Here is a 22497-nt window from a genome sequence, read left to right on the forward strand (position 1 = left end):
TAAAGGTATGCCATTTACAGCCAGAATATTTTAAAAGTATAGTCAATATTGCAATGTAGGGAAATGTAGAAGCCAATTTGCACACAGCAAGGTCCCACACATAGTAATTAGATTATCTGATATAGTGATGTTGGTTGCAGGATCCAACTTGGGCAGAAAAATGAAGGTAAAGCTCAGAATAAGGGCTTTAAATGGCCACGCTGCAGAATACATTACTGGAGCAATTCTGAGATTTTCTTAGGCAACTCTTATTCGGTGATATTTCATTTCCCCCCCCCACCTGACCCACAGAATGGAAAAATTCTGGTTAACATGAATGAATGCGAAAGAATTCCAGTTGGAAAATTAATGCCTATATAATCAACACATTGCAGAAATCTGCTAATAGATCATTATGTGACAATGAAGTTACAGTCAAAGATACTTGTACATTGCAGCTAGCTGAATAGATACAATTTCAACTCCTTTTCCTATGAATTAACATTTTACCTGAGTACTCTCTGTTCTGCAATGGGCCAGTCGATGTCTACATCAATGTCCACACTGTATTCTGGTTCCATTTCATAGTAGGCTATTTTACCACCCTAGGTAGGAAAACAGGTCATGGTGATAAATGTCCACAATGATGGGAATATTAAAACTCTCAATCATAAATGTGCAATTTGCCAAAGCCGCTTTTTAAAATAATTAATTTTCATAAGACATGGCTTTTAACAGTTGCTCTGCCCCAAAAAACCACACAACTTCCTCACAGTGAGCAATAAGGAATATTACCTTAAATGACAGAAAAAAATTAATAATCTACCCAGAGAAATAATACTTCTCTAAGTTAATGGAAAGAAGGAAAGCTTTTATTGTCACATCCTATTTCTCCAACATTCTCCAGCCTTTTATCTATGCTTTTACATATGAACAGGAGTGGGCTATTCGGGCCCTCCAGCTGCTCCACCATTCTATAAGATCATGCCTGATCTGTTTATGGACACAATTCCACTTTCCTGCCAACCCCCCAATACCCTTTGAGTCCTTGTTTGTCAAGAATCTGTCTACCTCTACATTGAATGACTCTGCCTCCACTGCTCTCCAGGGAAGAGTGTTTCACAGACTCATGATCCTCAGAGAAAAAAATTCTCCTCATCTCTGTCTTATATAGGAGACCCCTTGTTTTTAAGCTGTGCCCCCTGGTTTTAGTCTCTCCCGCAAGGGGAAACATCCTTTCAGCATCCACCCTGACAAGTTCCCTCAGGATCTTATATGTTTCAACACGATCAACTCTCATCCTTCTAAACTCCAATGAATACAGACCCATCATTCATCAGCCCTCTGTGCATTCTCCTACCTCCATGTGTCCCAACATTAAGGGACCGGGGGTGGGGGGGGGGGGGGGGGGGGAGAAAAGGGCAGGTGAGCAAAGCCTTCAACTGCTTTGGCCACATTCTCCACAACTCCCTCCCTATATCCATTTATCCCTTCACTTCTCTTACTTTTAAAAAAAAACCTTCTCAAAACTAATCTTTTCAACCAGACTTTGGGTTCCTCTGCTTAACCTCTCCATGGCCCAAGATATATTTCCCCATCTATTTCCATTTGTGAAGTGAGTTAAGTCTTTTTCAAAAAGCTTTTTACCACCATTACGTAATTGTAAGTTGCTATTTATTTATATAGCGGTACATGTATTTTAGAGATCCCAAAGCAATTAACATCCAATGATTGCATTTAAAGTGTAGCAACTGCTGTTGTATCATAGAAACATAGAAAACAAAAGCAGAAGCAGGCCATTCGGCCCATCAAGTCTGCACCGCCATTCAATACGATCATGGCTGATCGTCCAAATTCAGTACCCTTGTTGCCGCTTTCTCTCCGTATCCCTTGATTCCTTTAGCCCCAAGAACTATATCTAACTCTTTCTTGAATATATTTAATGATTTGGCCTCAACTGCTTTCATGTGGGAAAGAATTCCACAGGTTCACCACTCTCTGGGTGAAGAAATCCCTCCTCATCTCAGTCCTAAATGGCTTACCCCTTATCCTTAGATTGTGACCCCCTCGTCCTGGACTCCCCTGCCATCAGGAACATCTTTCCTGCATCTAGTCTGTCAAGTCCTATTAGAATTTTGTAGGTTTCTATGAGATTCCCTCTCATTCTTCTAAACTCTAGTGAATACAAGCCTAATCGACCCAATCTCTCTTCATATGTGAGCCCTGCCATCGCAGGAATCCTTCCGCAGATAAGGAGACCAAAACTGTACACAATACTCCAGATGTGGTGTCTGCAAACACATTAGCCAATTAGTGCCATTCAAGCTCCCACAATGAAATGAATGACCAGTTAATCTTTCGGGTGATACATTAAACAGAGGCCCCGTCTGCCCGTCAGGTGAAAATAAAAGATTCCAAGGCACTACATCAAAGAAGAGCAGGAGAGTTCTCCCCAGTGTCCATGTCAATATTTATCCCTCAACCAACATCACTAAAAGAGATTTATGGTTATTTCATTGATGTTCTAAGGGACCTTGCTGTGGGCAGATTGATTACTGTGTTTCCTAAATTACAACAGTGACTACACTTCAAAAGTACTTCATTGGCTCTAAAGTACTTCGAGAAATCATGAGGTCACAAAAGCACTGTAAAAATACACGTACTTTCTTTCTCACTCTACTTTCAGAAACAATTTTGGTATTCACCAGTTTTAAAAAGATCGGAGAATTGAAAGTAATTGAAATCTGTCAGTGTATATCTCATGTTGGACATAAGTTTACCAGCCGTTCATGTTTAGTTTCTCTGAGAGCGCTAAAAGCAAGTCTCTTTCAAGGTTCCGCCATATTGTTTGATTAGGGTGTGCCAAGAAGAGCCATGCTCTTTAGGCAGTCACCAAAGGAGTCAATATCTCCTTGCAATCTTTGGACATCTCAATCAACTACAATCAAAAATTGTTCCACTTTTTGTACTTTCCAAACTCAAACTTTCAAAGTGCTATGAACATCAATCAAATACATGATTATTGGAAGGTCTGAATTATTAGTTACCACTATGGCAAATGGACAGAGAACATACAGAAATTTGTGTATTCAAGTAAGGAAACTATTTTGCAAACTGCTTGTACATTGAAATGTTCTACTCTACTGAGTCAGTTCCAAGTAAAGCCACAATCCATTTCTTTCAGGAATTCAGAGAGGAGTGGTAAGGACATGCACTATTTCGTCACTTTCTTCATTGACAGTAGGTCAACTTTCATTCGTATACTTTTTTAGATTAGATTAGATTAGATTAGATATACAGCACTGAAACAGGCCCTTCGGCCCACCGAGTCTGTGCCGAACATCAACCACCCATTTTTTATACTATTCCTACGCTAATCCCATATTCCCAACAAACCTGTTCCTATATTTCCCTACCACCTACCTATACTAGTGACAATTTATAATGGCCAATTTACCTATCAACCTGCAAGTCTTTTGGCTTTTTGTTGTTCTCTTAAAGATGGAGGCTTAACCTTTCCTTCTTAAAAGGATCTTAAAAGCAAAAAATCTTCTTCAGGCCATCAATTATAGCTAGCAGCTCATTCAGCTTACCTCAGATTGAAAAGATAGCTTCCAATTCTACGCGACTGTCACCGTAGCTCTGTATGGAAATGGAGCTGCATGTGATGAGAACCCATTTCCTCAACCACGATGGTGGGCAGTCATCTAACATCTACCTTTGGCCCACTGCATTAGCAAGCAAGCCTAAAGGCTCTGCTAGTCCAGATCTAACCTGTTTGTTATTAATTGTTGGATGCTGGTGTCACTGGCAAGGGGCATTTTATTGCCCATCCTAATCGCCCTGAGAATGTGGTGGTGGGCCATCTTCTTGAACAAGTGCTGTGTGTGTGTGAAAGTTCTCCCACAATACTTTTAGGTCGGAAGTTCTATGATTTTGACCCTATGGCAATGAAGGAATGATGACATATTTCCAAGTCAGAATGACGGAATTTGGAGGAGGTGGTGTTCCCATTCACCTACTGCCCACAGACTCAGGAGGTGCTGTCTAAATAGTTGTGATGGCTCAAAGGTGGGATTTCTGCCAGGATTCATCACATTCCATCTTAATGTAAGCATTTACATTGTCTTTTTGGGATGTGTGCAGCTCTGCCTCTGAAGTTAAGGTGCCTGAGAAATCCTCGCCACCCCCCATCCCCAAAATATATACTTGCTGTGCTTTTTCTTCTTAATAAGCTGTTTAGAATGCTTTGGCTTGCAGACGTATGACTGCGATATAAATATGAACTGGATGATGAATTTTAACTTAAGTTAGCAGGTGAGGCTTGGAGATATCTCTAACATTGGTAGCACAGGAAGGTTGCCTGAAAGTGAAGATTGGAGACTAAGATTTGCTTTCAGACAGGAGATTAGAATTGGAGTTTTTTTTTGTCGAGAAAGCTGTATTTGGAGTTGTTTTTGAAGAAAGATGACTGAAACCAAGTGTCGGGATATGATTTTCCACCGCTGTTTTGTGAAGCTGAGCCTTACAATCAATGAAAGAATGATGTTGATATATGGACACGGGTTACATCTTTAGCTAAAAGGAAGAAAGGAATAGCCCTTGCACTTTCACTTCCCTCAAGAAGCAAGATCAGTGGCAAAGCGTTCTCGGAGCTCGAGGCTCATCATTTGGACGATGAGTAAGGTTTGGACAAACTCTTGAAATATATGGATAAAACTTATTTGAAAGATAACTTATTGAGTGCCTATGAGGTGTGGTTGGACTTTGATAAATTTAGAAAAATGGATGGTTCTTCCATAGAAGAATATATTATGGAGTTTAACCGACTATATGCAAGGTTGTAGCGATTCTGCTTGGAAATTCCTAGATCAGTACTTGCCTTCAAATTGTTGGATTGTGCTAGGATATCGAACATGGATAAGCTCTTGGTATTAATCAGAATTAGATTCAATGAAAAAGATACTTGCAGGTGATAGGTAAATTGGCTGTTATAAATTGCCCCTAGTGTAGGTAGGTGGTAGGGCATATGGGATTACTGTAGGGTTAGTATAAATGGGTGGTTGTTGGTCAGCACAGACTCGGTGGACCGAAGGGCCTGTTTCAGTGCTGTATCTCTAAATAAAATAAAAAATACACTGTTTGATCAGATGTCTGACCCCTTAAAAAAATGTTTGGGGAAACATTCCTTTCCGGCCACTTTCATGGCACAGATGGGCTCTTTAGCCGTGATACCGAAGGTGGAGGATACAATGCTAGCAGCATTGATGCCGTTCAAGCATGGGGCCCAAGCATCAGTACGAAAGGAGAAACACACATAAAACTAATGAGGGTAGAGACCCTTTTGGCAACTATAACAGATGGCAGGAATTGGGTAATTATGGCAGAAGGATGAACCCCAGGAACAACCAAGGGGTGGTCAACAGGTGTTTCTGATGTGACTCAAAGTATCACTATGCATTGAACTGTCCAAAAAGGAATAACAGGGTTTTTGAGAGGACACATGTGGAAGGCGAGGATGACGCTACTGATCAATCAGAAGGAACTGTACTGGTCACGAGAAGCTTCAGTCTGGTAGTGTCCCAGTCGCAGATTCGTTCAATTGCGCTGTACTAGACAGTGGGTGCACATCCGCAGTATGTGGAACGGACTGGTTAAGGTGTTACATGAATTCTTTAATAAGGAAGACCAAAGTAAGATCAAAGAATACGACAGTTCTACCTGTTTCAGGTTTGGAAATGACACGTTGAAATCACTAAAAATAGGGATAATTCTATGTAAAATAGTAGGGGTAAACCATTTTATTAGTACGGATGTAGTATCCAGTGATATACCTTTGCTGTTAAGTAAACAGTCTATGAAAAAGGCTCGGATGAAATTGGATATGGAACGTAAGGCTTTGGGAAATCTGTAACTTTGTGGTTTACACAGTCGGGTCATTATTTATTTATTTTATTTATTTAGAGATACAGCACTGAAACAGGCCCTTCAGCCCACCGAATCTGTGCCAACCATCAACCACCCATTTATACTAATCCTACATTAATCCCATATTCCTACCACATCCCCACCTTCCCTCAATTCCCCTACCACCTACCTATACTAGGGGCAATTTTTATAATGGCCAATTTACCTATCAACCTGCAAGTCTTTGGCTGTGGGAGGAAACCGGAGCAGCAACCCATGCGGTCACAGGGAGAACTTGCAAACTCCGCACAGGCAGTACCCAGAATCGAACCCGGGTCGCTGGAGCTGTGAGGCTGCGGTGCTAACCAATGCGCCGCCTGTATTCCTTTATTGTATTTATTGTATTCCTTTAGCGAAACCTAACATCTCCAAGCAGGATGTTGAAGTATTAATGGAATCCGGGCGTAGGCATTTAAAGGAGAAAAGGCAAATTATTTTAAAACTACATTGACAGTTTACACATCCATCTGGTCATAGGCTGAAGATTCTGTTAACAGATGCAGGGGTAATAGATGATGACGACACTAAACTTATCAAACATATCAGTGGAAAATGGGATATCTGTCTAAAAAAAAACAAGAGGACTCCATCACGACCCATAGTGAGTCTCCCATTAGCAAGGGACTTTAACGAAACCGTAGCGATGGACTTGAAGGTATGGGATAAAGAAGAAAACATTTTTATTCTACACTTTACAGATGTTGTGACTAGATTCTGTCTGTCAACGGTAGTTTTTAGTAAAGACAAAAAAGTAATAATGGACAAGATAATGGAAAGGTGGATAGGAACAGGACTGGGAGCACCGGCTAGGTTTCTAACTGAAAATGGAGGAGAATTTGCCAATGATGAGTACAGGAGTATGTGTGAAAACAAATATTGTAGCAATGCACACGGCAGCAGAAAGTCCTTTTAGTGATAGGATTTGTGACAGAAATCATGCCGTGATTGACAATGTTCCGAAAAATTTTAGCAGACCAGCCAAATTGCGAACTGACCATTGCTCTGGCAGGGGCAGTACATGTGAAAAACACGCTGCAAATGGTTGGGGGCTACAGCCCAAATCAATTAGCTTATGGCAGGAAACTGAAAATACCTTCAGTAATGTGGGATCTTCCCCCAGCTTTAGAGGGGACTACAATTAGTTCAATTTTTACAGAGCATTTGCATGCCATGCATGCAGAGAGAAGAGCATTTATTAAGGCGGAGATTTCAGAAAAAAATCAGGAGAGCTTTGAGGTATCAGATCAGACCATCAGAAAAGAATTTTGATACCAGGGATATGGTGTATTACAAAAGAGAAGGGCAGAAAGAATGGAGAGGCCCAGGAAAAGTTACAGGCACTGATGGCAAAACAGTGATTTTGCAACATGGCAACCAAACCGTTAAAGTTCATTCCTCGTGGCTTATTGGCACTGATTATACATTGACATAATCTAAACAAATGATGGACACTACTGATGCACCATGTACTTTTCATTCATGTCAGACCTTTGCGAGCAACAGATTGTGGCAGATAATGGGCTGACTGAGTGGACCAAGTGATAATGAAGATCCAGATAAGGCCATTTATCCCAAATGTCAATTACCGCAAGTTGAGACTAGAGTGACATATATGCCAGAAGGGACTAGTGAATGGAGCAAAGCCACTATTTATAGGAAGAAGAGGAAAGGCCACAGGGAATTACAAACAGTGGCTGAATGTGGACAGGATATCAGACCTATAGATTGGCAGAAGGAAGTGAAAATGTGGAACGCCAGTAAAAGTAAAACTTCAGACAGTGGGCTTGAAGATGACCATAGTCCAAGGAAAAGGTCAGGAACTTGTGAAAGGAAGTCTGGTTGTCGGAGGGATAGGAACTCTAGTGGGGGTCGTGGTTTCACTAGAGTAATGACCAGAGAGCAGGCCGGGGTGCCACAAGAAGTATGACAGAGAAGCTCTTGGGGCTTCTAACAAGTTAGATGGTATATTGATAAAGGATGCCAAGCAAAAAGAGCTTGACAGTTGGAGACAGTTTGGTGTATACACGGAGGTGCCAGAAATAGGACAACCAGCATTGTCCCATAGATGGATCTGTAGAGAGAGAGTACTTCGCAATAGTACGTATAAAGCAAAGGCCAGACTTGTAGCTCGGGGATTTGAGGAACGACGAGGAGACCAGGAAGTTACAGCAGACTCCCCAACAGCAAGAAAAGCAAGTTTGAGGATTTTCCTAGCCCTTTTAGGGACACACTCGTGGGAATGCAAGTCCATTGACAATAAAGCAGCATTTTTGTAAGGGGAGAAATTTCAAAGGGAAGCATTTTTAAAGCCACCAAAAGCTGAAGATATAGAAGGGAAATTATGAAAGCTAAACAAGTGTGTTTATGGACTAAATGATGCATCCAGGGTGTGGTATTTTTCAGTTAGGTCCGTCCTACTGACAGCTGGTTGTAGTCAACTAAAGGTGGATTCGATAATGTTTTATTAGTACTATGAAGAAAAACTAAACAGGCATTTTCTTGATGCGTGTGGATGATTTTCTGTGGGGAGGATCTGAGGCATTTGAGAAATTTGTGGTAGATAAAGTTCTGCAGGAATTTAAAATTAGACGTCAGGCTTCCAGAGCCTTTAAATATATAAGATTGAATGTTAGGTAGACGAAGTTGGGAGTAACCCTAAATCAACAGTCTTACCTACAGAATGTTAATAAGATCTCAATAAATTGGGCCAGATCCTTACAAAAGGATGACTCTGCAACCAAGGAAGAAGCAGACCAGTTATGGAGCTTAATTGGGAAGTTGAACTGGCTGTGGACACAAACTAGGCCAGATGCTTGCTATGATGTATTAGAATTGAGCACCATGCTGAAACATGTTGGGGAAGTGCTGAAAGCAAATAAGACATTGAAGAGATTGCGTTTTGATAAAGGTACACTCGAGTTTCCAGCATTGGGTGACCCAGAAGAGATGAAATTGATCATTTTTAGTGATGCCTCACACTCTAATCTTCCCGATGATTATTCGATTGCAGCAGGGTTCATTATAATTTTGGTGGGAAGAAATGATAAATGTTGTCTGTTAGCCTGGGAATCGAAGAAAATAAACAGGATAGTTAAAAGCACCTTAGCTGCTGAGACATTTGCACCGATAGAAGCGATAGATATGGGTATGTATTTTTCCAGTATTTTAAAGGAACTCTCGTTTAAGGGGCAATCGAAGAAAGGTTTTCCTATAGAATGCTACATAGATAACCATTCTCTCTGGGACAAGGTCCATTCAACAAAAAGTGTCGCAGAAAAGAGGCTGAGGATTGATCGAGTATAAAAGAAATGTTGGAAAGAAATTTCCAAAATAAAATGGGTTGACGCAAGTCATCAGTTGTCGGATTGGTTTACTAAGAGGGGTGCTTGTTTGAAAAAGTTGTTGGATGTCCTCGAAGAGGGTCATCTTGTGTTTATAAGGGAGGAAAATGTGGAAAGTTTTTATACGATAAGATCACTTTTTCTTTAAACCAGTTTTTTTTTTAAAAGGGGGGGAATGTACAGCATGTTCATGGCTGGTGCTGTTGAAAGTTAATGATCAATAATGTAAAGAAAAATTATTTGTTTTTCATGTACAAAAGGGGGAATCTGTTAGGGTTTGAAGTTCTGTTACTGGATAATAAATACCTGGTAGTTCAAGATAATGCGAACAGGTGTTAGGTATTAATTAGTTAATTGTATTCAAGTGTGCATATATAAAGAGCCAGCCAGCACTGGCTGCTGGTGTTGTTTGGAGAGCAGAAGTAAGCTCTGTGACCAGCAATAAACAAACTACACATAGGATCTTAGTCTCAGTGTCTTCTGCACAAACAGGCTTGAAGATTTCTCTAACATTAAGGATGTCTCTTCTGTCATTGCCAACATTTAACTTGCCTTTATATAAACATTTTTCATGTAGAAAAGCTTCCCAAGATACCTTTCAGCTTCAGTGCCCAATACTCCAAAACCACCCTGGAGGCCAAGTACAACCTCTTTGTCACAATGAAACCACCTCTTTCGCCCTCCATCCGCACCTCTTGATGCAACGCACAAGGAACTCGTGATGCTTTGCATCTCCTGACTGATGCTATCTACTTCCAGAAAGCATCCAGTCCTTGACTTGGATAATCACATCTGAACTACACTGGAGGACAGCAGTTAAAAGATTTCTCCTGCAACCCTTACCAAATGCCTGAAATTCCACTTGGTGGGATGGGGAGGAGTTCTTCTGGTAAAATCTCATACCTGCCTGGATGTTTTTCAGACAATGACTGGACATCCACAGTCCAGGACAGGCCACAGCACCAGGTTTTCATGGGTATGCCAGTTTCAAATAAAATCTCAAAGGAAAATGTGGCAATACCTCGTGATAATGACAACCCCAGGCCTGCAGCTAAAACAGGTGCATCCAGGTGTATCACAGCAGGGTAGCCCAGAAACCCTATGGCAATGCAGCCAGGGTGGAGACCTGAATTAACAGGTTTCCATCCCTTTATACTTTTCCCTGTGCCTGGAGGATGCCAATTCCGATGGACTGTGGTAGAGGAAAAATACCCCTAATCTATCGTGTTTCATTTTATATTGAAGTTAGATCCCTGTCAAATTTATGTCAGCCAGTTACCTGGAGGCTTCCAGACTTAATTAACTTCGTAGTGGCAAAATAGAATGATCCATTTTCACAGAGTTCTCCACGCCAATCTTGCCTTCGGGGTCTTTTAGCTGGATTCAGATTTAAAGGCTTTGTTAACTTGCCTACTGTAAAATAAAAACAAAAAGAGACAATAGAAATCAATCAACTCCTTTGACTCCATTCACTTTCTCCAAGAAAAAGGTGTTGCTATGGGAATCCATATGGATCCTAGCTATGCTTGCCTTTTTGTGGGATACTTGGAACATTCTTTGTTCCTGTGCTACTGAAGCTCCCTCCCTCTCTCCTTCTTCCGGTACACTGACGACTGTATCGGTGCCAATTCCTGCTCTCGCCCTGAGCTAGGGAATTTCATCAGCTTTGCTTCCAATTTCCACCCCTCCCTTGCATGGTCCATCCCCAACTCTTCCCTTCTTCCACTTCTCCATCTCCAATTCTAGGGATAGACTGTCGATCAGTATCTATTAGCCCACTGACTCCCACAGCTACCTGGATTATACTGCCTCCCACTCCGCTTGCTGTAAGGACTCTAATTCTCCCAGACTCGTGTCTTCTGTCTCATCTGTTCTGACAATGCCACTTTCCATGCCAATGCTTCGGATAGGTCTTCCTTTTTCTTCAAAGATTCTCCTCTACTGTGATTGGTAAGGCCCTCAACCGTGTCAGTGCCATTTCCCGCACTTCTGCTCTCAGCCCTTCCCCTCCCTCCTGGAATCTACAAGGTTCCCCTTGTCCTCACCTTTCATCCTCTGCCATTTTTGCCACTTTCACCATGTTACCCCAGACACACCTTCCACTACTTTCCCTTTGGAATGCTGAACGATGCGTTCCTTCTGCGACACCCTGATCCACTCCTCAATCACCCCCAACACCCCTTCCCGTGGCACCTTTCTATGCAAGTGCTGGAGGTGCAACACCTGCCCTTTTACCTCCTCCCTTCTCACAGTCCAAGGCCCCAAACACTTCTTACGAAAATTGCATTTTTTTCAATTTAGTATACTATATCCACTGCTCACAATGCAGTCTCTTCTACAATGGGGGAGATAAAACAGATTGGGTAACTGCTTTGCAGAACATCTCCATTCAGTCCACAAGGGCAGCACAGTGGTTAGCACCACAGCCTCACAGCTCCAACGACCCGGGTTCAATTCCGGGTACTGCCTGTGTGGAGTTTGCAAGTTCTCCCTGTGTCTGCGTGGGTTTCCTCCGGGTGCTCCGGTTTCCTCCCACATGCCAAAGACTTGCTGGTTGATAGGTTAATTGGTCATTATAAATTATCCCTAGTATAGGTAGGTGGTAGGGAAATATAGGGACAGGTGCGGATGTGATAGGAATATGGAATTAGTGTAGGATAAGCATAAATGGGTGGTTGATGGTCGGCACAGACTCGGTGGGCCGAAGGGCCTGTTTCAATGCTGTATCTCTTTAAAAAAAAAAAGCATGCCTGAGCTTCCTTACCTCACTCCCACTCTGACCTCCCTGTCCTCCACCACCAATACTATTCCAATGAAGCTCAATGGAAGCTTGAACAGCACCTCGTCTTTTGATTAGGTATTGGCAGCATTCTGCACTCAAATATTGAGTTCAACAATTTCAGATCATGACCACTGTTCCCATTTTTTTGGACAGCAGGTGCTGGTAATGATTCTGCTTTTGTCATTTGCAGCTCCTTTCGACATATCTTTTATTTCTTTGTCCTATTTCCACCTCCCATTTGCCTTGTACCTTCATCCCTTGTCATTTAATCTCTCTTGCCTTCAACTCCATTACAGACTTTCCCTTTTGTTCTTTCCTCCCCTCCCACTTCCTCTGCCTCTGTGCTTACTTAAAACCTGTTAAAATTCTAATTTTTACGCATTCCGACGATGCAAGGTCATTGACCTAAAACGTTAATGCTGTTTTTCTCCCTCCATAGATGCTACCTGACCTGAGTATTACCAGCATTTTCGATTTTTAATACTCTCTGTTGACTTTAATGGACAGTGAAATCAGACACATTATGAAACCAGCATTGCATCTGATCCCATCAGTTCAGGGCAGGCAGAGCAGGGGGTGATCGGGATATAGATTGGGAAGGCTGGAAAATCAGAGGCATCATGGAGGAGAATGGAAGGATGGAGGTGGGCGAGAGTCTGGTGTCCAATCCCAGGAAGTTGGTGAAAGAGTTATACTGGATCAGGCAGGTAAGCGGAAAGGCTTTGTTTGATTAATTTACGTTGCTACTTACAGTGCTTTGTGTATCTGTACTGATCCCTCTGTTCATCCATTTAGACAGTTACTTTCTCAGAAATATGTGATCTTATTCTAGCTACCAAAATATATTTATTGCATCACACTCATCGATATTGAAGTTCATTTGCCTATTATACACACATTCTGCAAATTTGTTACAAGATAACAAATTGATTTACAGTCTGTGAGGGAAAACATCAATGTTAGCTTATTAGCATCTTAATTACATCAGTGTTCAAAAGAAAAACTTGTATGAACATATCACGTTATAAAACCATATTTAACTCCTTTTCCTAAATCTTTAAAAATGATAGACAGATCCAGACACACAGTAAAACAGTTACATGGTGTTGCTCACGTTGAGTCAGAGGATTGTTTTATGCTACGTAACATACATGATCAGGACCGCTCATGTATTGTGACAAGCTCCCTTTAGTTCAAACACTGTCGGAAGTTAGCGGTAATTGAGAGCTCAAATTTAATGATGATATGCATTTTGTTTTCAGATACAGTTGATTACTATTAAAAGTTAATTTTATTTTGCTCATTCTACCTGCATTAAAGCCTCAGATTACACAGAGAAGACAGTTCACATTTAGAAAGCATGTTACAGTGATCAGTAACACTGGGAAGGTGACCCTGGATTTGGGAACTTGAGAATGGGTTGCCAGGCCTGGGAGAACAGGGAATAGGTTTTTGGGATGGGAAAGCAGTTGGAGGGGCAGTTTTTGGGAATCATTAATACCAGGCTCTGGTTGGACTTGAAGAGGGTTGTTGAGGTAGTGGGACTAAGATGGGGGAAATTGGGAGAGAAAATAGCCCAGGGGCATAGAGAAAATAAGAGAAAGGGCCCAGGAACATGGCAGCACTGGTGTGGGAATTGCAGGTCTGTTGGGAAGATGGAGCTTGGTTGTGGCAGCACTAGGATGGCGATGGCAAGGAAAGAGAGCAGCAAATGGGTTGTGGGGTGCCACCAATAATAATAGCTGGTGGGGTCAATGCATGGTCACAGCAGAGGAAGCAACAGTGCCAAGGCAGCCTGAGTATTTATTTTAAATAAATACATTTCTCTAGGTTACAACAGTGGAAAACCTTTCAGCAAATCCTCTGAACAGTCCTCACCCTCCACCACCCACCACCCCCACCCCAACAACCAGACCCAAGCCTCGGGGCCTCCACCTGTAGCCCCTTCAAAAGTTCCTTAGGTGCATTTTCAGCACTTTTATTAATTTACGTCAAAAACCCTGAAGTTCGAGCCAACCAAGCAAGTTGCTTCAATCCCCTGACCCACCAAAGATCCCTGGTGTAATTGCTGTCACGCTAAGTCACCTGGAAGCATTAATGCACGACTCCTGCAGCATCTTGTAGTTAACTTATACAACTGTTTCATAAAATGTACACTTTCATAAAATATAGATGAACGGCCATTTAGAATCATGATACTACTTAGAATGGTTTTCTGAACTTTCATTTCTAATTTGTAACTAATGAGTCTGGATTTCCCAATCTGCATTATTTTAATTCAATTTAATTTCAGAGGGTTACAACCAGCGATAAAGTAACCTATTAGAAAATCTAGGTTCCAGTGTAAATATATTTTCAAAAACGAATTTTAAATTGTACACATGGTCTACCTTTCAACACCTCTTGCCAACGAAAGTGATGGTGTCTTACAACAGAAAAGACGGACTCGTACCCGTCTTCCGTGATCATCTTCACCACATCTGCCAGATGACGTGGTTGGAGACAGGGAGAAGTGCACTGTATGTGACCCACCACATCAATTTCTGTCAAAGAAATGAATACAAGAATGGTTATGATACATACAGTGCATGAAGGAAGGAGGGTTGTAAACCGGTCTTTCAATCTAGACTCTAGAAACTAGCTAGTCACGCTCCACAGCAGGTACGAGTACACAAGATCAGTGTAAGAATAATACATTTAACCACGATATCGAGCAGGAAGTTACTGACAGACATTGACTGTAAAGTGCTTTACAAGGCCATAAAGATGGAATTTGCTCTTTGCAGCGAGTTATCCATATTCTTTGTTCCTGGTTTACTAGTAGGCAAATATTTATCCCATGTCACCTTATGAAAACATTCAGCTTAATATAAAGTGAAAAGGTACAACAAGTATGTTACAAATACTTTGCATTGGTTTTCAAAGTCAAAAAATGGGGACAAAAATTGTCACTTTCACATGACCTTACTGTGGAAAAATGGGACACGTGTGTTCTGATTGCTTTGCTACTTATTTGCCTACTTGCCAAACATTTTTGCCAGATTACACTCTTTATAAAATCATAAACGCCAGATTACTTTCAAGACATCTTTATTCCTCGTTCTTTTTTAATGTCTTTTATGAACTGCACAACCAATTATACACCCATCTATCACAGATTAAATAAGTGAAGACAATTTAGGATATAAATGCTGGAGGCAGTAAAGAGAAGGTTTACTAGACTAATAAATGGAATGGGTGGGCTGTCTTATGAGGAAAGATTGGACAAGTTAGGCTTGTACCCGCTGGAATTTAGAAGAGTAAGAGGAGACTTGATTGAAACATAAGGTCCTGAGGGGTCTTGACAGGGTGGATGTGGAAAGGATATTTCCTCTTGTGAGAGAATCTAGAACTAGGAGTCACTGTTTAAAAAATAAGGGGTCACCCATTTAAGACAGATGGAGAAATCTTTTCTCTGAGGGTTGTGAGTCTTTGGAATTCCCTTCCTCAAAAGGCGATGGAAGCAGAGTCTTTGAATATTTTAAGGCAGAGGTAGATAGATTCTTGATAAGCAAGGGGGGGGGAAGGTTATTCAGGGGTAGGTGGAAATGTGGAGTAATCAGTTTAGCCATGAACTTATTGAATGGCGAAGTAGACTCGAAGGGCCGAGTGGTCTACTCCTGCTCCTAATTCGTATGCCCATCAGAACTGAAGACAGAAGAAAGCAGCTGTTTTAGTAAAGTGAGGAAAAAAAAAGGGAGGGAAAGTGTAAGAGAACCAAGATATACCAATCTTGTGTTAAGTAACCTACAAACTGCTAAATAGAGAATAGACGAGGAAATTACTTTCTATTAAGCTATTTGCAGGTCATTTAACCCTTTCTGTTACTGGCGGATCTGTCGGCTGTTTGTCCCTTTACCTTCTATCTTTTCTCCTATCTTATCATCAAGACGTAGATATAAAAGATGTTTTCACTTGTCAGGAAGCCTAAAACTGAACCATGAATATCAGATAGTCACTAACAAATCCAACAGGGAATTCAGGAGAAACTTGTTTAACCAGGGAGTAGCTAGAATGTGGAATGCGTGACCAAAAGGAGCAGTTGAGGTGAATAGTATAGATGCATTTAAGGGCAAGTTATATAAACTCATGAGGGAGAAAGGAATAGAAGGTTATCCTGTTAGGGTTAGATCAAGAAGGGTAGAAGGGGGCTCATGTGGAGCTTAATTACTGGCAATGACCAGTTGGGCTGAATGTCCCATTTCTGTGCTTTATTTTCTATGTCAGTCATTTCAGGCTTCAATTCCAAAGAGACATCACAAACTGCCTGAACTTTACACGCGCTGCATGACTGGCTGAGTATTTCCAGCATCAGTTCTTTTATGTCGCAGTTAGTGTTACTGTGAACTCTAGTACCTTTGTGGTGTTGTAGGAATTCTAAAATGGTGTCCAAGGAACTTGTTGAATCTTTTGACACTTCTGAGCTTCTACGGTGCACCTTAGCTCCAAATTTCTTTGCCACCTTTTCAATCTCATCATGGTCAGTTGACACCCATACACTATTGGTAAAATAAAAACAAGACAGTTTTCTAACCAGTTTCATTATGCATCACGATATTGTAATGTCAGTCATCTTTAAAAAGTGCACCTGAAATTGACACTCATACAAAAGTACACATTTTCACAAAATACAGAACTTTAAATCTCATTTTCCCATTTTACTATAAAGGGACACATTGAAACCAATGATTAACTTATGAAAATAGGAGTCTGAATATGAAATTCATACAGGTCTGATTGAAAAGTTGATCATATCTTTCATCGTAGATAGTGAGCTAAAAAAACTGATTATCATGAGCACTTTACCTCCTTGTTTAATGGATGGTCAGAGGTTTGTAAAGTAAATATGTAAATATGAACTGAGTGTATTCAAAGTGTTTTCTACTAAAATTGCCGTATGTGGCTAAACTGGTGCTATATTAAGGGGTCAACTCATCTGAATCCTCCCCACACCCCCAACATTTTTAGTTTAAAGCCTTATTTATTCTATTCATCAGAACACCAGTTCCAGCCTGGTTTAAGTGTAGCCTGTCCAAACAGAACAGCTCCCTCTTTCACCAGTACTGCTGCCAGTGCCCCATGGACCAAACCCTCGTCTCCCACACCACTCTTTCAGCTAAGGATTCAACCGCCTGATCTGTTTAACCCTTTGTCAATTTGCATGTGGCTCAGGTAGTAATCCAGAGATTACTACTTTTGAGGTTCTGCTTATTAATTTGGAGCCTAGTTCCTCAAACTCCCTCAGCAGAACCCAATTCCTAGTTCTACCTATGTCAGTAGTTTCTAGATGGACACTGAAAATTGCATTCTCCCACTTCAAGTTCCTCTCCTGCCGCAAAGGGATAGCCTTAACCTTGGCAGTGGGCAGACAAAACAGCCTTCAGAATCCTGCTTCCAGCTATAGGGAACTATCTATCTCCTTGAATGTACTTTCTCCGACAACTAACGCATTCCTTTTTAACTCCCCCTATTTGAATGGCTTCTTGTACCACTGTGCTGTCGTCAAATTGCCCTCCTTCACTGTAGTCTTTGTTCTTCTCTATACAGGTAGCAAGTACCTTGTACCTGTTGGATAAGGTCAAAGGCTGAGACTGCTCAATCACTGAATCCAGGGTTACCACACCTAACTGGCTCAGTTCTGTTTCTGATCATAAACCAAATCTAAACTACCTAACCTAAGGGGTGTGACTGCCTCTTGGATCAAAGTGTCCAGGTAACTCTTCCTCTTCCTGATACATCGCAACGTCTGCAGCTCAGACACCAGCCTAACAATGCTGAGCTGAGGTTCCTCAAGCTGCAGACACTTACTGCAAATGAGGTTGTTTGGGATCTCACTAGTCTCCACAAATTCCCACACGCTGTAGTTACAATACACAACCTGCCTTGCCATCGCTCTATCCAACATTGTTTTATATATATTAGTTAAGGTTTTTATTCACTCAATATTTTTAGTCTTATTAAATAATATGTTATCTGGTTTAATGATTTAATAAAGTATTATATTTCCTCAGTTCTTAACTTAATGGTATGGCATCAACCACCAGATCTTTTAGGTTCATTGTAGTTGCAGTCCAATCATGAAGTTCACACCGAAGTCGTACTATCGTACAGGTATGCATCTCAAATATTTGATAGGACTATTTGGAGGTAGCTACAATAGCAGCAATTCACTTTTGTATTTACTTAACAGATGGGACTCGGGGGGTGGGCGGGGGGAGAAAAGCAGGTTCTAACTTCCAACAATTCCTGGCTGCAAATGAATCTGGCTTTCCCCTTACTTTCCCTATCCTGTATTCTACTACAAAAGAGAATTACAATCAAACTGAACTGCTAAAATTCTCAGTCCTTCCCAATAAAATTCTCACAGCCCTTCCCAAAAACAGCATTTTTACGAGAGCTGTACTACTGCTTTTTAAAAAAAATTAATTCATGGGATGTGGGCGTCACTGGCTATGCCAGCATTTATTGCCCATCCCTAACTGCCCTTGAGAAGGTGGTGGTAAGCTGCCTTCTTGAACCGCTGCAGTCCATTTGGGGTAGGTATACCCACAGTGCTGTTAGGAAGGGAGTTTCAGGATTTTGACCCAGCGACAGTGAAGGAACGGCGATATAGTTCCAAGTCAGGATGGTGTGTGACTTGGAGGGGAACCTGCAGGCGGTGGTGTTCCCATGTATTTGCTGCCCTTGTCCTTTTAGTTGGTAGAGGTCACGGTTTGGAAGGTGCTGTCTAAGGAGCCTTAGTGCATTGCTGCAGTGCATCTTGTAGATGGTACACACTGCTGCCACTGTGCGTCGGTGGTGGAGGGAGTGAATGTTTGTAGATGGTGTGCCAATCAAGCAGGCTGCATTGTCCTGGATGGTGTCGAGCTTCTTGAGTGTTGTTGGAGCTGCACCCATCCAGGCAAGTGGACAATATTCCATCACACTCCTGACTTGTGCCTTGTAGATGGTGGACAGGCTTTGGGGAGTCAGGAGGTAACTTACTCGCCTCAGGATTGCTAGCCTCTGACCTGCTCTTGTAGCCACGGTATTTATATGGCTACTCCAGTTCAGTTTCTGGTCAATGGTAGCCCCTAGGATGTTGATAGTGGGGGATTCAGCGATGGTAATGCTGTTGAATGTCATGGGGAGATGGTTAGATTCTCTCTTATTAGAGATGGTCATTGCCTGGCACTTGTGTGGCGCGAATGTTACTTGCCACTTATCAGCCCAAACCTGGATATTGTCCAGGTCTTGCTGCACTTCTACACGGACTGCTTCAGTATCTTAGGAGTCACGAATGGTGCTAAACATTGTGCAATCATCAGTGAACATCCCCACTTCTGACCTTATGATTGAAGGAAGGTCATTGATGAAGCAGCTGAAGATGGTTGGGCCCAAGACACTACCCTGAGGAGCTCCTGCAGTGATGTACTGGAGCTCAGATGATTTACCTCCAACAACCACAACCATCTTCCTTTGCGCAAGGTTTGACTCCAACCAGCGGAGGGTTTTCCCCCCGATTCCCATTGACCTCAGTTTTGCTAGGGCTCCTTGATGCCATACTCAGTCAAATGCTGCCTTGATGTCAAGGGCAGCCACTCTCACCTCACCACCAGCACAGTGGCGCAGTAGTTAGCACCACAGCCTCACAGCTCCAGCAACCCGGGTTCAATTCTGGGTACTGCCTGTGTGGAGTTTGCAAGTTCTCCCTGTGTCTGCGTGGATTTCCTCCGGATGCTCCGGTTTCCTCCCACATGCCAAAGACTTGCAGGTTGATAGGTAAATTGGCCATTATAAATTGCCCCTACTCTAGGTAGGTGGTAGGGAAATATAGGGACAGGTGGGAATGTGGTAGGAATATGGAATTAGTGTAGGATTAGTATAAATGGGTGGTTGATGGTCGGCACAGACTCGGTGGGCCGAAGGGCCTGTTTCAGTGCTGTATTTCTAAACTAAACTAAACCTATGTTCAGCTCTTTTGTCCACGTTTGAACCAAGGCTGTAATGAGGTCAGGTGCTGAGTGGCCCTGGCGGAACCCAAACTGAGCGTCACCGAGCAGGTTATTGCTAAGCAAGTGCCGCTTGATGGCACTGTTGATGACACCTTCCATCACATTACTGATGATTGAGAGTAGGCTGACTGGGTGGTAATTGGCCGGGTTGGACTTGTCCTGCTTTTTGTGCACAGGACATACCTGGGCAATTTTCCAAATTGCCAGGTAGATGCCACTGTTGTAGCTGTACTGGAACAGCTTGGCTAGGGGCGCGGCAAGTTCTGGAGCACAGGTCTTCAGTATTATTGCCAGAATATTGTCAGGGCCCATAGCTTTTGCAGTATCCAGTGCCTTCAGTCGTTTCTTGATATTACGCGGAGTGAATCGAATTGGCTGAAGTCTGGCATCTGTGATTCTGGGGACTTCAGGAGGAGGCCGAGATGGGTCACCAACTCGGTACTTCTGGCTGAAGATTGTTGCAAATGCTTCAGCCTTATCTTTTGCACTGATGTGCTGGGCTCCCCCATCATTGAAGATGGGAATATTTGTGGAGCCACCTCCTCCAGTTAGTTGTTTAATTGTCCACCACTATTCACGGCTGGATGCGGCAGGACTGCAGAGCTTAGATGTGATCCGTTGGTTATGGGATCGCTTAGCTCTGTCTATCGCATGTTGCTTACGCAGTTTGGCATGCAAGTAGTCCTGGGTTGTAGCTTCACCAGGTTGACACCTCATTTTGAGGTATGCCTGGTGCTGCTCCTGGCATGCCCTCCTGCACTCTTCATTGAGCCAGCTGTATGCCTTTTACCTCCCCTGGTTTGTACTGGCGACAAAAAAACTATTTAAATGACATGCCAGTCTACCCTGTCTTTAACACACAACTGCTGCAGGTTCAATAGGTAAATCAAAGAACAAGAGTGCTGGGGAAACTAACTATCGCACTCTTCCTATTCACAGAATCAGCACACAAGGAACAGGGGAAAAGGTAAGGAAAAAAACTCCAGTGCCTCACTCTTGTGACTCAATTTCACAGTAGAAGGTAAACTCAAGACCTCACTGAATTGGTTCAAAAGATTTAACAAAACGATGGGCTGTACAAGAACTTGCATTATAGAGGATCTTTAACGTAGTAAAACATCGTAAAGATTCACAGTAACGTCAAACAAACGTCGAGCCATGTAAGGAGCAATTAGGACAGGTGGCTAAAAGCTTGACAAGAGGAAGTATCTTAAAAAAAAAAGACTGTTTTAGGAAGGAAATTCTAGAGCTTGGGGTTCAGGCAGCTAACAGCACATGTTCAGCCCTTGCCTCACACCCTTTTCCCCAAACCCACACTCCCCCCCCCCTCACACCCTTTTCCCCAAACCCACACTCCCCCCCCTCACACCCTTTTCCCCAAACCCACACTCCCCCCCCTCACACCCTTTTCCCCAAACCCACACTTCCCCCCCCCTCACACCCTTTTCCCCAAACCCACACTCCCCCCCCCCCTCACACCCTTTTCCCCAAACCCACACTCCCCCCCCCTCACACCCTTTTCCCCAAACCCACACTCCCCCCCCTCACACCCTTTTCCCCAAACCCACACTCCCCCCCCTCACACCCTTTTCCCCAAACCCACACTCCCCCCCCTCACACCCTTTTCCCCAAACCCACACTCCCCCCCCTCACACCCTTTTCCCCAAACCCACACTCCCCCCCCTCACACCCTTTTCCCCAAACCCACACTCCCCCCCCTCACACCCTTTTCCCCAAACCCACACTCCCCCCCCCTCACACCCTTTTCCCCAAAACCCACACTCCCCCCCCCCACACCCTTTTCCCCAAACCACACTCCCCCCCCCCCACAACCCTTTTTCCCCAAACCCACACTCCCCCCCCCACACCCTTTTCCCCAAACCACACTCCCCCCCCCACACCCTTTTCCCCAAACCCACACTCCCCCCCCCCACACCCTTTTCCCCAAACCCACACTCCCCCCCCTCACACCCTTTTCCCCAAACCCACACTCCCCCCCCCTCACACCCTTTTCCCCAAACCCACACTCCCCCCTCACACCCTTTTCCCCAAACCCACACTCCCCCCTCACACCCATTCCCTTCCTCCTCACTCCCACAGCCGCCTCTCTCCCCCCCATCCTGGCCCTCTGCTCTCTCTCCGCACCCGGGATTCACCTTTACCTTTCAAACAGACCGCAATCGAGGGCACATCGCAGCACCCAGCCGACCAGCGGCACCCCGGCCAGCGATTTGATGTTCTTCAGCCGGATCCCCTTGCTGCCGCCCCGAGCCAGCACCAGGGCCACAATACGCTTGTCCTTCTGGCCTGGCTGCCGGGAGCGGAGGTTGTACTTGTGCGCACTATTGGCCTCTCCGCTCGGAGCTGCCCGCTTGCTCCCTCTCCTCGCCTTCTA

General features: G+C 43.2%; 1 protein-coding gene across 1 annotated transcript in view; it reads right to left on the reverse strand.

Moving 5' to 3' along the window:
• LOC137384916 (N-acylneuraminate cytidylyltransferase-like) overlaps nt 1–22497 on the reverse strand; it is a 51057-nt gene that overhangs the window by 22955 nt on the left and 5605 nt on the right. The window contains exons 2-6 of the mRNA XM_068059624.1: nt 22265–22494; nt 16465–16607; nt 14460–14612; nt 10567–10700; nt 490–584 (exon numbers count right to left, since the gene is read on the reverse strand). Coding sequence (XP_067915725.1) covers nt 490–584; nt 10567–10700; nt 14460–14612; nt 16465–16607; nt 22265–22494 — 755 coding nt within the window. The remainder of the gene's footprint in view (nt 1–489; nt 585–10566; nt 10701–14459; nt 14613–16464; nt 16608–22264; nt 22495–22497) is intronic.

Source organism: Heterodontus francisci, chromosome 27 (genome assembly GCF_036365525.1).
Source record: "Heterodontus francisci isolate sHetFra1 chromosome 27, sHetFra1.hap1, whole genome shotgun sequence".
NCBI lineage: Eukaryota > Metazoa > Chordata > Chondrichthyes > Heterodontiformes > Heterodontidae > Heterodontus > Heterodontus francisci.